The sequence below is a fragment of the Phyllostomus discolor genome, chromosome 12 (assembly GCF_004126475.2).
Source record: "Phyllostomus discolor isolate MPI-MPIP mPhyDis1 chromosome 12, mPhyDis1.pri.v3, whole genome shotgun sequence".
Classification (NCBI taxonomy): Eukaryota; Metazoa; Chordata; class Mammalia; order Chiroptera; family Phyllostomidae; genus Phyllostomus; species Phyllostomus discolor.
The window spans coordinates 26,254,541-26,271,819 of NC_040914.2; the positions used below are offsets into that span (position 1 = coordinate 26,254,541).

The 17,279-nt window shown below is 50.8% G+C and overlaps 1 protein-coding gene and 1 long non-coding RNA gene across 3 annotated transcripts; both read left to right on the plus strand.

The window, feature by feature from the left end:
- The first annotated feature begins 6,780 nt into the window (after positions 1 to 6,780).
- On the plus strand, positions 6,781 to 15,752 carry LOC114510729 (HLA class I histocompatibility antigen, alpha chain F-like). Of its 2 annotated transcripts, XM_036013347.1 has the most exons (6): positions 6,781 to 6,890; positions 7,134 to 7,418; positions 7,575 to 7,850; positions 8,379 to 8,654; positions 8,752 to 8,880; positions 15,533 to 15,752. In XM_036013347.1, the coding sequence occupies exons 1-6, from the start codon at positions 6,827 to 6,829 to the stop codon at positions 15,649 to 15,651; spliced, it is 1,149 nt and encodes a 382-aa protein (XP_035869240.1). In that variant the 5' UTR covers positions 6,781 to 6,826; the 3' UTR covers positions 15,652 to 15,752. The 2 variants fall into 2 exon arrangements, with proteins under 2 accessions (XP_035869240.1, XP_028385041.2); XM_028529240.2 differs by lacking the exon at positions 15,533 to 15,752 and having other exon boundaries at positions 6,783 to 6,890; positions 8,776 to 9,303.
- On the plus strand, positions 9,335 to 9,868 carry LOC118497784. The gene is made up of 2 exons (XR_004900317.1): positions 9,335 to 9,499; positions 9,664 to 9,868. It is a non-coding gene; the product is annotated as an uncharacterized LOC118497784 (long non-coding RNA).
- Positions 15,753 to 17,279: the final 1,527 nt, after the last annotated feature.

The window sequence follows — 17,279 nt, forward strand, 5'->3', positions numbered from 1 at the left end:
CCCATGTTTGTACTGTGCCAGCAGAAAGATAGGGTTATATCAGCAGAGATGGGGAGGACTCCGACAGAAAATTGGGGGGGGGGGGAGAGTGGGCATTTCAAGCTTTCAGCTGAAGAGAAGGTCAAGGTGAGATAGCCAATAGACACACCAGTGAGGTATCAGGTTGGACAGATGAGTGTGGGTACCTTGAGGAGAAATGTATGGGCTGCAGACATAGGTGTGGAGGTGATGATGACATTAAAGCCATGAATGTGGATGAGGCCACCAAGGGAGCCAGGGCTATGGAAGAGAAAGAGTAAAGAACAAGGACTGGACACTGCACCTCCCTGTCCCAACAGTGGGGACGTTCATCCTGGTAACCCACCCAGGTTGGTGACAGTCAGGTCTTCCCATCATACAGTCACCATTTGGTGTGTGTTATTCAATAGTAATTTATAGGGAGATGTTCTGAGATTGTCCTGCAGTGCTCTTCACCACTTCTACACTCACCCTCCTTAGCCCCTCTCATACCTTCCACCCAAGTCAGCGAAAATATGATGTTTGTCCTGTACCAGCCCTGAGTATTTTTCACTCAGATGTACAGCACCAGGAATACAGTCAATAATACTGTTGTGAATATTTATGGTATCAGATGGGCCCTAGATTTATCACGCAGATTATTCAATAAGCTATGTAAATGTTTAACCTTTCTGCTTTCCAACTGAAACTAGTATAATATTGTATGTCAACAGTAATTGAAAAGTAAAAAAATATTCAAAGTTAAAAAAATTATAACTTGGACTTCATGCCCAATATTCTGAGAGAGGTTTTCGGGAGAAATGTGAGTATTTTGTGACAAGCCCATGAGCCACCCTGGTTTCGAGTAGACTTGGATGCACACAATCCTGTGATGCGGTGAGACCCGGGTTGGGGAGAGACCTTGAATCCACATTTCAATGTTCTTCCTACCCTCGGGAAGGAAAGGCAGCTCATAATTTGTCATACGAGGGTGGAAGGTATGTGCTGTTTTCTCTACCATGGAGTAAAATCAAGCAGAGGATTTAGAAAGTGGCTCTCAGTTCAACATAATGAAAATCTCCAAATGCTTGCCCTCTGTGATTAACCCTCTGACTGATTTTTTGGAAGAAATAATGGAATCCAAAAATGTCTACATTAAACATAAAAGGATTTCTATGTGGGATATTGGGAGCTCATTTTATTTCAGAAAAAGCCACAGACAGACCTGGGCAGCCAGAGCTGTGGGACTAGAACCCACAGAAAGACCAGTCTGAGTCACATGGATGATGGTGTGAGGGACTTGGAGACAAGCTCTGACAAGAGAAGGAGCTGAAGGAAAGGGCCCAGCAGGAAACACCATGATGGGAGCTGCAGGCACAGATGTCCCTGCACCCCAATGACATGTGATCTAAGCTTAAGCTCCACCCAGGGGACAGGGGATACTTTCTGTGTCTCCTGCCCACTGCTCCTGAGGGCATCTCAGTCATTGCCATCTCTATCCCTGGTCACCAGACCTGCCTGAGGGTGCCATCCTATGGTCATGTCCTGTGTCACATGCACTGTCCTCAAGGTCTTGCTCAGCATCTCCATGGTGCTTCACCTGCACAGACACCACCAGAGGCTATAGCACATTCACACTCCACAGCAGCCACCAATGCCTTCCAGAGACCAGAGCCACCCACACCATCCTGATGCTGGTGGTCACCTCTGTCACATCCTACATACTGGAACCCATTTTCACTTTTTACATCCCTGTGTGAGTGGGTCCCCATCTCTGGTGGGTGCAGACCTCCCTTAGTTGGCTTCCTGTTCTCCTGCTCTTCGCCCCTCACTGCGACTGCTCAGGGATCCTACAGCTCCTGGGGTCATGAACTGTTGAAAGGGACTGTTGACAATCTAATCTGTGGGTGTCTGTTTATAATATTCTTTTTTTTATCATTTTGCAGTACTTCATTTCACTATTTTTTCTGTCTTATTTTTGTTTTAATTGTTGTTCAAGAAATAATATTCTTAATTACACTATTTAATGATCCTTCATTGAATGCCAATGTTGCGCATAAAATCCATGGTGAAGTTTATTTGTAATTTAAAATATAACTGACACACAACCTAGTGTAAGTGTAAGGTGCCCAGTGTGTTTATGTGATGCACTTACATTCACTCATGTGCCACCTAATGGTGGTGATCCACCCTGAGAAGCATGTGGTTGTGTGATGTTATGGTTGTGCTTGTGCGAACAGCACAGAGGCTCTCACACCTGGATGGTCTCCCTACTGCCCACCTGGACTGCAGGGCTCAGCCTATTGCTCCTGGGCTGCAAGACTGCACAGCACTTTACTGCACAAAACAACACAAGATTAAATCAACATGGGAAAATGACACCCTCAGGAGACTCAGTAAACACATGCATGAGACTGTGGCAGCCATAAAAAGCACACTGTTTACTGCAAAACGTTTTTTAAATCTTCAACCAAGGAGCTGTTTATTGATGAGAGACAGAGACAGAGAGAGAGAGAGAGAGAGAAACATAGATCAGTTGCCTTTACTTCCTTTGCGGCCAACTCCTGTTTGCATGTGAGTCGGCTTTAACATACACAGATGAACGAATCCCTTTAGTAACAATTTCTCATTTATAAGGTTAACATTTTAAATTTTTACAGTGAATATACATTTATCACATGAATTGTATATTATCTATGCCCACATAATTAATTTAAAAAGCATTGTTGATATGCACAAAAGGGAAGGCAGATGGGGAGGAAAGTCAAGAGCTCAACCCAGGGCTGACAGTGCTGGGCTCTATGTCTGGGTTCTGGGCAATGAACCTACACACCTTCCCCCACTGCTCACTCAGAGCACCGCCCTCTGTGGAGGACAGCTGGGTCTTTCCCTTCTTTTGAGGCATGGTCATTAGTATCTCATCAACTCTTTGTTGCTTTTAGGAAGTTGGTCTTACACGTGGCATTTTTAGCTAGTTTCAGGAGGAGGATTTGCCCATGCCATCTAGTTCCCTTGTTCAGGAATGGGATTTCTAAGGCAAATAGTTGGTCCTAGTGGACACGGTCAGAATCTGATCTGAAATTGCAATCTGAGGATGATCTCTCAGGAAATTTATAAGTGCAGGAATTTGATGTAATTTGTTCTTTAAAACATTATTCATGTGCATACAAGAGTTTTCAAAAGACACTCAGGAATATAAAAATTAAATAAGTCACATGTCCCCCTGCTCCCTCAGTCACTGAACTTTTCTACCTACAAATAATCACAGTGAATCACTTCTGATTTCTCCTCCCAGGAAAATACATCCATGAACTGATTTTGCTGTTATGCCTGTGAAAATAGCTCAGGCCACAGACTGGGAGAAAATGTTTACAAACCACTTGTTTTAGACTACACATAAGAATTCTCAAACTCAACAATAAGGTAACAATAACTCAATGAAAACTGATGAAAATTCTTAACAGACACTTCACCAAAAAATTACATCAGCCCTGGGTGGGTGGCTCGTTTGGTTGGAGTGTTGTCCCGTGTGGCAAAGGGTTGTGGCTTCACTGCCTGCTCAGGGCACATTCCTGGGTGTAGTGCCCGACCCCCATCCAGGTGCTCATGGGAAGCAACCTATCGATGTTTCTCTCTCACATCTATGTCTCTCCCTTTTCCTCTGAAGGCAATAGAAAAAAAGTCCATGCCGGTGGGGAAAAAAAATGTCCTTCAGTGAGAATAAAAAAGAGGACAAAAAAGAAAATAAGGAAGTAAAGTTTTATTCAAGGAAGTGGCACCAAACCCAGAGTCACAGGAGAGTTGTTGCTCTTAAGACCTGGCTCCCTAATGGCTTCTAGGGGACTGAGGGACTTAGGGCCGAGGTCTCCACTGATTGGTCAGAACTCCAGGGAGGGGTGGGTATCATTGCATCTGGTCCTATGTCACCAATGTGGCCATTCTGTCTGGTTTTACAAGTTCATTCTACTACTCTCCCCAGAGTCTAAATCTTCATGAGCACGTATTTGAACACATCGGTTATTCAACCACCTCCATCTCTGCAGACACCTGTCACAGCCCTCAGTGTTCCCACAGGTGCACTGGCTCCCACACACCTGGAGCCAGGAGACACCCTGGATGTCTTCACCACACCCGAGACAGCCCTGGCCTGTCCTGCTCTGGCTCCCTCATCACCTGGATGCCACGTGTTCTTTTTTTTGTTTTTTCTGGCTTTGCTTCCTCATTTTTTCCAGTTCACCTGATAGTATTTTCCAAAAGAGAACATGGAAACTTAACCATTAAAACTCTAAACACATGAGGAAACTTAAGTCACTTTAACCCTTATTCACATCTTCACTTGATACAGAACTCTGCGTTGGAAATATATTTTTCTTCAGAAACTGGAAGGAATTGCTTCAATGACTCCTAGTCTCCAAGCACACATTTGCTGCCTCTTGAAGTTTTCAAAATCTCTCCCACCCTGTTTCTGAAATTCTGTTGTGATGATCCCAACAGGTTTGCTCTGAAGATTACACTTGACCCTCTATGTAGATCTCATGGTAACACTGCCTGAGACACCTTGAGCATTCCTCTGTCCATAGTTACCATCATTCTAGCGATTAGAGCATTTAGATACATGCAATCCTTTCACTTTTATAAAACTGTAATACAAGAAACATTCTTCTATCTGTATATAGATGAGGAAAATGTTTGATTATCTTCTTAGGATAAATTCCCAAAAGAGGAATTTCTGTGTCAAATGCAAACACATTTAAATTGCTGAGACCTTTTGCAAAAGCATCTTTCAGGAATTTTGTCCCAGTTTCCAACCCCTTCAACCTTCACAACAGAATGTGTTCCCCACCCTCGGGCTGAAACACTCATCATTTGCTTTCATCTTTGCCAAAATGATAGATTTTTATTTTAGCTCCTACTTTTCTTAACACACATTCTCATGTTTATTTATATGTATTTATTACAAATATAGTTGTTTGACATTTGCATTTCTCCTTTTCCAAACTGTTTTCTCATATTCTTTATTTTTGAGTGGGTTGTAGATATATTTAAATGTTGAATTTAAGAAGAAAGGAAAAGCAGCCCCGATCATTAGAATTTGTCTGGCACTTAGAGGGAGGCCCAGTGTTGCCCAAAGCCAGCCTGGTGCTCACTGCTAGGCTGGGTTACTCTCTGGTTGGACATACATGGTCTCATGGAACATCAGCATCAGACAAGGACATCCCGAGACCACAGCAACAGGAGACAAAACAACACCACACTGCGTGTGGTCTCAGCACAGACAGAAAGGAGACAACGGTGCAGCTCACACATTGCCAAGCAGCTCCCGGGCTGGTGAACAGAAGGGAAGGCAGCGTCTTTCCTATCACCCCTCACCCTCGCTCCCATCTTCCTCATCCAGTCATCTTCTGTCTGAGACAGAAATACACATGAAGCTGCTGTACAACAAACAAAACTAGGTTTCTGTGGGTCTTGTGACTTCGAGCACAGGCTATAATCAGTTCCAAACAGGAAACACCTGTCCGCCCACCTGCCTTCCCAGACTGAGGACACTTTCTGAAATCTCATTTTCAGGGGGTGAGCTTTCTCCTAGAAGAACCCAGGGGCAATGTTTTCAGCAGAGTGTAGTGATGCAGGGATGCCACCTCCAGGAGAGGAGTTCTAGGAAGTGAGGAGGACAGTGGTGAGACTCCCCATGGTTTACCCAGAACAACCATTCTCAAAGTGTGCTCTGTGGAACCCTTGTAGTTTCTCAGACCCTTTCATGGGATCTATAAGGTCAAAACTATTTTCATAGGTTAAGGACATCCTTGCTTTGTCACTGTGCCCACATGTGCACGGAGGTAAACTTAGCAAGAACAGAGACTGGGACACCCAGCTGCATTAGCAGGCATTCCTCACCACCCCCCCTCACAGACTAGACAACAAAACCAGTGTCACTTTAGAATGACATGGTTGAAGGATTGAAAAATATTACCTTTACTAAATCATCTTCCTTGAATCAACAGTTTTAAAACTCTTGGTTTCCAGTCAAGATGGCTATGAAGATAAATGGAGTGCTTTCATGATCGTACAGCTACATCAGAATCACAACTACACTGCAAACAACCATCATTCAGAACCATGATCTTCGTCCAGGCGACAAGCCCGAGTTAGAGCAGTGAGTTCAGCATGCTGGGCAGATTTTACCTCCAGTTGATGAGAGCTCTCCATTATGTCCACCATGGAAGTTACTGGATGTCGTGCTTGCTAATGTGCCTGGTCATCTCTCAGATAACATCCCTCTGTAACCAAGTTAAAGCAGCAGCATCAATAGGAGTTTCCTGTAAATCATTCCTAGGAAGCAGTAGGTGGTCAGTCAGCACAACACAACTGTCTCCATGGTGTAAAGGGGGTAACAGGTGCAGGGTTAAGGTGATCACACCGAGTTAAAGTCACATCAGGTGCAGAGAGCAGGACACTTCCTGAGAAGCCAAAGGACAGGCGGAGATGTGGTGAGTGGGCTGAGAGGTCAGTGAAGAGTCAGCGTAATGAAGAGCACAAATATTTAAGAGAACACAACTGTCATTTGTGTCTGGTTATGCAGGTTAGAGGTAGCAGACCTGGGTCTCCCCCCACCCCCACATCCGCCCCCACTGGGAGGTGGAAAGAGTTCAGGAGAAGGGCTCAGGGCACAGTTCTGGGTTCCCCAGCCCCGGGGACTTCATGAGACTGACTCAGTTACCACCCCTGTGGGCAGCTGAATAATAGAGCAACCAATTCTCCTCACTGCGGTTTCAGTGTCAACTTCTCAAGATAACGGTTCTCTGTCTCCCAGACCCGAGTGATACGGGTCATGAGACCCAGACCCCTGCTCCTGCTGCTCCTGGGGGTCCTGGCGCTGACCGAGACCTGGGCTGGTGAGTGCGGGGTCGGGATCGGGAGGGAATGGCCAGGGTGCGGGGCAGGAGCGTGGGGACTCGGAGGAGACACAGCACCCCGCACCTAGACCCCAGAGCTCGGACTTCTGCCCCAGCCCTTTCCCCTTCCCCTGCCCCTCCTTTCAACCGCAGCCCCCCTTTCGTTCCACCCCCGACCCCCTGGGGCCCTTGCCCCTACCGGCCCCACTGAGAACCCAGGACAAACGCCCTACCCGCCCCCAGACCCCCACAGCCTAAGATACTTCCACACCGCCTTGTACGGACCCGGCCGCGGACAGCACCGGTACATGGTCGTCATCTACGTGGACGACTCGGAGATCCTGCGGTTCGACAGCGACGCCGCGAGTCCCAGGCTCCAGCCTCGGGTGCCGTGGATGGAGCAGCTGTGGATGGAGCAGGAGGACCCAGATTTTTGGAAGGACCAGAGGGTGAAAATCAAGCACAACCAACAGACCTCCCGGGAGAACCTGAACAAGCTGCGCACCCACTACAACCAGGGCGACGACGGTGAGCAGGCGCGCCCCGGTCCTGGTACCAGCCCCATCGCCCTGGACAGGCCGGGGTCTCCCCGGGTCTCCGCATCTGTGCAACACCCCCAGGCTGCGCCGTGGAAATGGTGGGGCTCAGTGGTGCAGTGATGACCACCGGGGCGGGCGGGGTCAGGGTCTCACACCCTCCAGGAAATGACCGGCTGCGTGGTGAGGTCGGATGGACGCTTCCTCCGCGGGGACAGCCAGTTTGCCTACGACGGCGCCGCCTACGTCTACCTGAACGGGGACCTGCGCTCCTGGACCACCGCCGCCAAAGTGGACCAGATCACCGGGCGCAACTTGTTGCAGGTCCCTGATGCGGATGAAACCAGGGCCTTCCTGAAGCACACGTGTGTGCGCCGCCTCCAGCTGCTCCTGGAGAAGGGGAAGGAGACGCTGCAAAGAGCAGGTACCAGGGCGAGGCCTCCCTGAGCGGGGAATCTGTGGGCTGGGGCGGCTTCCTACAAGGAGAGGAGGAAAATGGGGCAGTGTCAGAATGTCCTTCCTGCTCCAGAGAGGACCAGCGCCCCAGATTTTGTTCTTCTGTGACTCACCCGCGGGCCCAGCTTTCTCTAAAGGACCATAAGGAACCCAGCCTCTCCCTAAAACACCCCACAGCGGTTCCCTCACACCCTGCAGCACCTGGTGCACCAGGAGGCTCTCCCTGGTTGTCTGGTTGAGACCCTCTCTGGAGGCCTGATTCCTGCTCTTTTGAGTCATTTAGCCTCCACCTGAGTCTGTGTCTCCCCTTAGAGACCTGGACACTCCTACCCTAGGTTCTCTCCCATCCCAGGTGCCTCTGTCCAGGCTGGTGTCTTGGTGATGCTCTCAATTCCCCCACCCCCTTGTCCTGTCCACTCTCAGAGTGGTCACATGAACACTGCTGGAGTGTCCCATGACCATACAAAGTCCCTGAATTTTCTCACCATCCCCTCAGACCCTCCAAAGACACACGTGACCCACCACCTCATCTCTGACCATGAGGTCACCCTGAAGTGCTGGGCCCTGGACTTCTACCCTGTGGACATCACCCTGACCTGGCAGCATGTAGGGGAGGACTTGACCCAGGACATGGAGCTGGTGGAAACCAGGCCTGCAGGGGACGGAACCTTCCAGAAGTGGGCAGCTGTGGTTGTGCCTCCTGGAGAGGAGCAGAGATACACATGCCATGTGCAGCACCAGGGGCTGCCCAAGCCCCTGACCCTGAGATGGGGTGAGGAGGGGGCATGGGCACAGAGCCTCTCCTCAGGGTGTTCCTGAGCAGGGTCAGGACTCAGGCCTGAGGTTTACCCCTCACCTTTTCCTTGTAGACGCCCCTCCAGAGACCACCACAGACCCCGGTCCTCAGACCACCATCACCATCGTGGGTATTGCTGCTGCCCTGGGTCTCCTTGGAGCTGTGGTCACTGGAGCTGTGCTGTGGAGGAGGAAGTGCTCAGGTGGGCAAGGGGTGGGGCTGTGTTTCCTGTCTCCCTGGGGCTCAAGCCCAGGTGGAAGTGTGCTCTGCCTCCTTAATGGGCATCATGTCCCCACACTGGTGCTTGTCCATCTGGGGCCTATTTCCTAACACTGACTCTTTAGTGAGGCCCGTGGGAAAGTGAAGGACAAATTTATCACCTGATGGTTCTAGTGATGGGGACTGATCCTAGCTGTCACAGATCAGAGGGGAAGGTCCCTGCTGAGGACAGATGTCCAGACAGTGGTTGGTCCAGTTCCAGCACACATACTGTCCCTGTATTTCCTGATCCTACCCTAGTGTTCAGTCACAGTTCTGGAACCTTCCCTGTGCTTCAGGAGTGTGGGGCTCCTTTAGGGTCATGGGACCCAGCCCTCCCCATGACTTCTCACAGAACATTTTCTTCCCCCAGGCAGAGGCAGGGAGACCTAACTCAGGCTGCCTGTAAGTCTGGGTGTTGGGGAAGTGACGTCTGGGACCCTTGGGAGAGTGTGGGCTGAAGTCTGTGAGGAGGGCTCCCCTCAACCGTAACTTTGCTGTTGTGTCTTCCCCAGGCAGGGACAGTGCCCAGGGCTCTGATGTGTCTCTCACAGCTCCTAAAGGTAAGACCCTGAGGGCAGGAAGTGGGGGGGCATTGGGTCCGAGGGGCAAGATTGGGTTTGGGGGGGTTCTCAGAGTGGGACATTCGAAGCATGCTGTGGACTGTAGGGGGATGTGACACTTCTGAGACTGACCTGAATTTGCTCATGGCAACTTTCTCTCCCAGTGTGACAGAGCTGCTTTCTACAGGACTTTTGCTAAAACAGTCACTACAGCCTTCCCTGGGGACTTCAAGGGTCCCTGACTGCTGCTTCTGTACCCAGCAACTGAATGTTATTTAACCATCTCAGTGTGCCTGCATTAATTTAATATTACTCATAAATATATATAAGTAAATCAGAAGTGATTTAGATTAAAAGCTCCAAGGTGTATTGTTTCTAGTAGGTTTTATTCTGTCTACTCCTTCACCCTGTTTCTTAACCTGTTCTAAGTCATTTTATGTTCATACACTTACCATGAGGTGTGGAGACAACACAGGAGGGACAGACTGTGTGCCACGGGACAGGGGGACCTCACGACTCCCCAGTGATGTGCCCTGTGACCAACCTGTGATCACCCTGTGAACCTGGTTCTCAGTTCAACATCATGAAAATCTCCAAGTGCTCCCTCTCTGCAATTACTCCCCTGGTTGATTTCTGGAGCAAATAAGAGAACCCAAACATTTCTACTTTAAACTTAGAAGGATTTCTATGTGGGATACTGGGGGCTCACTTTATTTCAGGAGAAACCACAAAACAGACCTGAGGCCATGAGCAGTGAGAGCTGTGGGACCAGAACCCACAGGGAGACCAGCCCCGGGTCACAGGGATGACAGTGTGAGGGACTTGGGGACGGGGTTCTGAGAAGAGAAGTTGCTGAAGGAAAGGGCCCAGCAGGAAACACCGAGACTGGAGCTCCTGGTGCAGATGTCTCTGCACCCCTGTGACAACGTGACCCTAAGTCAGCTCCACCCAGGGAACAGGGGACATTTTCTCTGCCTCCTGCCTGCTGCTCCTGAAGGCATCTCAGTGATGCCCATCTCTGTCCCCAGTCTCTAGAGTGGCTGAGGGCGCCATCCTGTGGTCATGTCCTGATGTCACACCCATTGTCTTCAGGATCTGGCCCAGGGTCTCCCTGGCACTTCCCCTGCACAGACACCCCCAGAGGCTGCAGCACATTCACACCCTGCAGCAGCCACGAATGCCCTCCAGAGACTGATGCTGGAGGTCACCTGTGCCCCCTCCTACATGCTGAATTCCATTTTTACACTGATGTCACTGCCCTTTTACACTCTCATCTGTGGTTGTTGCAGCCAAGGTTTTGGTTTCCTGTTTCTTCAGTGTCAGCCCCTCCCTGAGGGTTCTCAGGGACCTAGAACTCCTGCTGTGCTCTTGTGGTGTGGAAACCACAGCTGAGAAGATAAATCGGAAGTCCGCTTCAATAATAACTTTAATTGTTTTATTAAGTAATTATTTACTCAGTACCATTTCTTAGATAAAATCCACAACGATCTTGGAAGCTCAGTTTGAAACTGGTGCTTCATGGGAAGATCTTCAGGTCAATCCAGAGTATGATGAGCTTGAAAAAGATCCATAAAATTATAGAAGAAATATGTTTCCCCACTGGCCAGGGCAGCTGTTTAAGGGAATCTCCTTTCTTTAAAGACACTGAAGTGTTTCCAGAAATTTCATTTTGACGTGAATGTGGGCAATACCTGTCCAAAAAACAATGCAGATTTTATCCCCTCGATGAAGACAATCAATCCTAGGGAATGGAGATGTGCTTTCTATGTGGGAGAAACTGCGTGCTATCTCTCCCATATGCTGACATGGTACACATAAAATAAGGGTTGTTCCATGGAGATGCTACTTTCCACAGGCGAAGATTTCTTTGAAAATCCTCACTTTTGGATATCTTTACTGATAAGAGAGGGGCGGGGGGGAGGAGCATTCAACAGTTGCCTCTCACCTGTATCTGGATGCAGGATCACACCCACAACCAAGGTAGGTGCCCTGACTGAGTCTCTGACCCACAACCTTTACTGTAATGAGGACGCTCCAGTGAACTGAGCCACAGGACCAGGGCTGAAGGGGGGTTTTTTTGTTTTTTCTTTTTCTTTTTGTTTTTTTTACAGTTGATTCTCTATGAAGTTTTTGATTGAATGGATGAAGTGCTATTAACCCTCCAAGCACCCCCTTTTATTTCTTTTAGATGGCCAGTGTGGTCGGATCCACCAGGAATATTGTTGCCATTGGGCAGCATGGCCAGGGAGCAGCTGGAGTGCACTGAATGCACCCACAACTGTTGAGTTTCCCACCCACAGTTAAATGGGCCATGGTAACCCCAAATGAGCTAGAGGCTGGCTATGCCATAGGGCCTCTCACAATCGTCCAGGATGCAATCAGGGTGAGGTACTTACAGACATCTCTGCCCGGTGGTGTTCAGGATGGTCCCTGTGCCAACAGTAATAACAACAGTTTTTGAAATCGGGACCCATTGATACTTCTCCTGTTGCACAGACATGCAGCCACAAGACAGTGGCTGCTGAGTCTCTTTTCTCCCTCCATAGTTGTCTGTTAAAACTGTAAATGATCATGTTCTGCTGATTAAATACAACATTCTTGGGTCTGGATAATGTATCTGTTCAATGTCGCCTGCCTAGCTTCAGTGTCGGTAAAATGACTTCCTTTCCCTTCCATGGTGGCAGCTTTAGAATGCCCCAGAATTTTGATAGTGGCCTATTGTTTGGGGTCCTGTGTGGCATCTAATAAATCTGGAACCAGTTTTGCATTTCTCTGTGGGCTGCCCTGAGGAAGTGAGGAGGCCACCCCACTTCCCCATCATCCCACAGTCACAGATACAGCAGGTGCACACGACTCTCAGGGTAAACATTGGCTACTGGATCTTCGTCCAGGTGACAAGCCGGAGTTAGAGCAGTGAGTCCAGCGTGCTGGGCAGATTTCATTTCCAGTCAGTGAGAGCTCTCGATTATGTCCACCAGGGAAGTTACTGCATGTCCCTCTCAGTAATGTCCCTGCTCATCTCTCAGATAAGATCCCTCTGTAACCAAATTAAAGCAGCGCCATCAATAAGAGTTTCCTGTAAATCACTCCTAGGAACCAGCAGGTGGTCCGTCAGCACAACACAACTGTCTTCATGGTGTAAAGGGGGTAACAGGTGCAGGGTTAAGGTGATCACACCGGGTTAAAGTAACATCGGGTGCAGAGAGCGGGACACCTCCTGAGAAGCAGAACAACTGTCAGGGACGTGTTGAGTGTGATGAGAGGACAGGAGTCAGCGGAATGAGGATCATAAATAGTTAAATGTGCGACCTGGACCCCTTCGTTTTGAATTAGCAAAGAGAAAGCAGAGCTGGCCCTCCCACAGGGAAGAGGCGGGAAGGTCTCTGTAGGAGGACAGGTTAAGAAACAGGTTAAGACCCCAGTAAGAAACTCCGGACTCTCCTCCGAATACTATTGGGCGAAACAACTCTGGAGCAGCCAATCACCATCACAGTGGTTTCGTGTATGTAAAACCGCACCAAGAACCGAACTCCTTCTCCATTGACTCTCCATTTCTGGTGTTGGCGCTGATAATTGTCCTGCTGCTCTTCAGATCCCTGGACCTGACCCAGACCTGGGCCAGTGAGTGCGGGGTCGGGAGGGAACGGCCTCTGCGGGGCGGGAGCGAGGGGATCCGGCGATAACCCAGCACCCTCCGCCTAGACCCCAAACCCCGACTCCCTCCTCGGCCCCGCCCCCTCCTCTCAATCACCGCCCCCTTTTCCTTGTTTCCTCCCACCTCGCCCACGGCACCCTGCCCCTACTGGACTGCAAGGTGAACCTGGGACCCGTGTCCTCCCCGCTCCCAGATCCCCACAGCCTGAGCAAATTCCCGCACCGCCGTGTACGAACCGAGCCGCGGGAAAAAGCGGTACATCGTCGTCGGCTACGTGGACACAACGGAGATCTTGCGCTTCGACAGCGACGCCGCGAACCCGAAGTTGGAGCCGCGGGTACCAGGGCTGGCGCAAGCGTGGGTGGAGCAGGAGGACCCAGATTTTTGGAAGGACCAGAGGGTGGAAATCAAGCAAGATCAGCGGATGAACACAGCGAACTTGAACAGCCTGCGGGCCCACTACAACCAGAGCGAGGGCGGTGAGCGGGCGCGCTGGGTCCTGGTACAAGCCCCATCCCCACGGACGGGCCACAGTCGCCCCGGGTCTTCGCATCTGTGCAACACCCCCAGGCTGCGCCGTGGAAATAGTGGGGCTCAGTGGTGCGGTGATGACCACAGGGGCGGGCGGGGTCAGGGTGTCACACACTGCAGGAAATGACCAGCAGCGACCTGAGGTCCAGCTCGCGCTTCCTCCGCCGGTTCAGTCAGTTCGCCTACGACGGCGCTTCCTCCGCCGGTTCAGTCAGTTCGCCTACGACGGTGCCGACTACGTCTTCCTGAACGAAGAGGACCTGCGCTCCTGGACAACGGCCGCCAAAGTGGACCCACTCGCTGTGAGCAACTTGGTGCAGGTCCCCGAGGCGGACATCAGGAGGTTGTTCCTGAAAGTCACATGTGTGCGCCGCCTCCAGCTGCTCCTGCAGAAGGGGAAGGAGACACTGCAAAGAGCAGGTGCCAGGGCGCGGGTCTTGCAGAGGAGGGGATCTGTGGGCTGGGGCGTCTCCCTATAAGGAGAGGAGGGGAATGAGGCAGTGACAGAATGTCCCTCAGTCTCCGAAGATGGAAGAGGCCAGGTTTCCTTATTCTGTGGCTGCCCCGAGGGCCCAGCTTTCTCTAAAGGACAATAAGGGACCCAGCCTCTCCCTGAAACACCCCACAGCGGTTCCTTCACACCCTGCAGCACCTGGTGCACCAGGACACTCTCCCTGGTTCTCTGGCTGAGTGGGTTTGTGGAGACCTGTGTCTCCCTTAAATACCTGGACACTCCTATACTAGGTTATGGATCTGAGTCTACACCATTCAAGGAAGTAGGAGATTATCCTAGATGCCTCTGCCAGGCGGGTGTCTGGGTGGTGCTCCCTCTTCCGCCGCCCCCGCTGTCCTGTCCACTCTCAGGGTGGTCACATGAGCACTGCTGGAGTGTCCCATGACAATGCAAAGTTCCTGATTTTTCTCACCCTCCCCTCAGACCCTCCAAACACACATGTGACCCACCACCCCATCTCTCACCATGAGTTCACCCTGAGGTGCTGGGCCCTGGGTTTCTACCCTGCGGACATCACCCTGACCTGGCAGCGTGATGGGGAGGACCTGACCCAGGACATGGAGGTTGTGGAGACCAGGCCTGCAGGGGATGGGACCTTCCAGAAGTGGGCACCTGTGGCTGTGCCCCCTGGAGAGGAACAGAGATACACATACCATGTGCAGCACCAGGGGCTGCCTGAGCCCCTGACCCTGAGATGGGGTGAGGAGGGGGTGTGGGCACAGACAGTCTCCTCAGGGCTTGCTGAACAGGTCAGTACTCAGGACTGAGGTTGGCCTCTCAACTTTCCCTCCCAGTGCCCGCTCCTCAGACCACCATCATCATCGTCAGCATCGCTGCTGCCCTGGGTCTCCTTGGAGCTGTGGCTACTGGAGCTGTGCTGTGGAGCAGGAAGTGCTCAGGTGGGCAAGGAGTGGGGGCTGAGTTTCCTGTCCCCCTGGGGGTCAAGCCAAAGTGGAAGTGTGCTCTGCCCCCTTAATGGGCATCGTGTCCCCACACAGATGCTTGTCCATCTGGGGCCTGTTTGCTAACACTGACTCTTTAGTAAGGCCCGTGGGAAAGTAAAGGGCACATTCATTACCTGATAATTCTAGTGATGGGGACTGATTCCCAGCTCCCACAGTCAGAGGGGAAGGTCCCTGCTGAAGACAGGGCAGCATACACTGGGCAGTTGGTCTAGTTCCTGCACACATACTTTCTCTGTATTTCCTGGTCCTACCCTGGGTGTTCAGTCACAGTTCTGGAAATTCCCTGTGCTTCAGGAGTGTGGAGTTCTATTAGGGTCACAGGACCCAGCTTTCCCCATGACCTATCACAGAACATTTTCTTCCCACAGGCAGAGGCAGGGAGAGCTACACTAAGGCTGCCTGTAAGTCTGGGTGTTGGGAGGTGATGTCTGGGACCCTTGCGAGAGTGTGGGCTGGAGTCTGTGAGGGGGGCTCCCCCACCCCATAACTCTGCTGTTGTGTCTTCCCCAGGCAGGGACAGTGCCCAGAGCTCTCAAATGTTTCTCACAGCTCCTAATAGTAAGACCCTGAGGGCATGAAGTGGTGGTCATTGGGATCGAGGGGCACAGCTGGGTTCTGGGGATTATCAGAGTAGGCTGTAGGAGAAAGTGACACTTCTGAGACTGGCCTGAGTTTGTTCATGACAATTCTCTTTCCCAGTGTGACAGTGCTTCGTTCCTCAGACTCGGTGCTAAAACAGTCAGTACAGCCTCCCCTTGGGACTTTGAGGATCCCTGACTGCTGTTTCTGCAGCTGGCATTGGAATGTGTCTATGTTTTTATCAGCATCATGTCAGGAGGTGGTCACCAGGCCACTCTCCCTACAGCGACCTGTGTCCTCTCTCCTGCGGACAGTTCTGTCCTAGTAGAGTTGGGGTGAGACCATCCCCATCTTGCTCATTCCTCGTCTAGGTTATCTATGTTCCTCTTTTGTCCTTGCCACTTCAGGAGAACCTTGTCCCACCAGGATCTGGGATCCCAGGGACTTGAGGGTCACCCATCTCTTGTGGTGGCTCCAGGGCTGTGCTCAGTGAGGGCTTCCTGTGGCCGTGTCAGCCTGGGCTCAGGCCTGGGTCTGTCCTGCAGCCCCCATCTTTTGAGTACTTGTGCTTTCTTTATTTTTGCAGATATTGTACCTTTTCAGACTATTTAAAAGTAAGTTATTGCAGTATTTATATTAAATGATAGGGGTGTGTCTTTTATTAAATGTATTGGGGTGCTCTTGTTCATAGGATGGTATAGGTTTGAGGTGCACATTTCTACAATACAGGATCTGTACATTGCACTGTGTGCCCACCCCCCAGAGTCAAACCATCCTCCCTCACCAGGTATGAGGTCCCTTCTCCCTCAACCCCCTTCCCTCTGGGAACCACCACACTGCTGTCTGTGTCCATGACTTTCAGGTTTATGTCCCACATGTGAGAGAAATCGTAGGGTTCTTAGCTTTTTCTGACCAACTCACTAAGTGTGATATTCTCCAGGCCCATCCATGTTGTTACAGAGGGCAGTATTCTGTATTTTCCTATAGCAGAATAGTTCTTCTCATCTCATCCTCCTCTGGGTGTCCCCATCTGACAGCAACAGGAGGCATTTTGCCTGTCATTGTCCCCAAGTGGCCAGGGTGGCCCCTGCACTCAGGAATCTGTGGTGTCGAGAGGGGAAGTTTCAGACTCATCCTGCTCTTACTTCCCTGGGTGTGATCGTTCTCCCACCTTTTCCCAGCCTCCTCCAGGGAACCGAATTCTGGAATCAGCAGAGAGCAGGGGGCCTGTAATGTCTCATCTCAGACATGTTCCTGCTGCATTTCTGCTCTGCTCAGCCACTGTCTCCCCTGACCCTTCGCTCTAGTGGGGGCCTCAGTGCAAACTGGGGGATTCACAGAGCAGAAGCCCCTGCAGGTTTAGGGGGCCAGCACTGTAGGGACATGTGGGGGCATCAGTGGCAGCGTGAGTGCAGGTTGTGCTGTGGCTGCCACAGCACAGGTGGGGGCTGGGCCACATCAATAAAGACACTGTCACTAGAACAGGGAGGCGTCCTACAGTGATGGGTCGGTCAGTCAAATAGTAGTTTTGAGTAC

Excerpts from the sequence above, each read along its gene's own strand:
- LOC114510729 (XM_036013347.1), top strand. The coding sequence starts at position 6,827 with ATGAGACCCAGACCCCTGCTCCTGCTGCTCCTGGGGGTCCTGGCGCTG. Across the intron at positions 7,851-8,378 it reads GGAGACGCTGCAAAGAGCAG|ACCCTCCAAAGACACACGTG; the intron begins GTACCAGGGCGA and ends CCATCCCCTCAG. Across the intron at positions 8,655-8,751 it reads GCCCCTGACCCTGAGATGGG|ACGCCCCTCCAGAGACCACC; the intron begins GTGAGGAGGGGG and ends TTTTCCTTGTAG.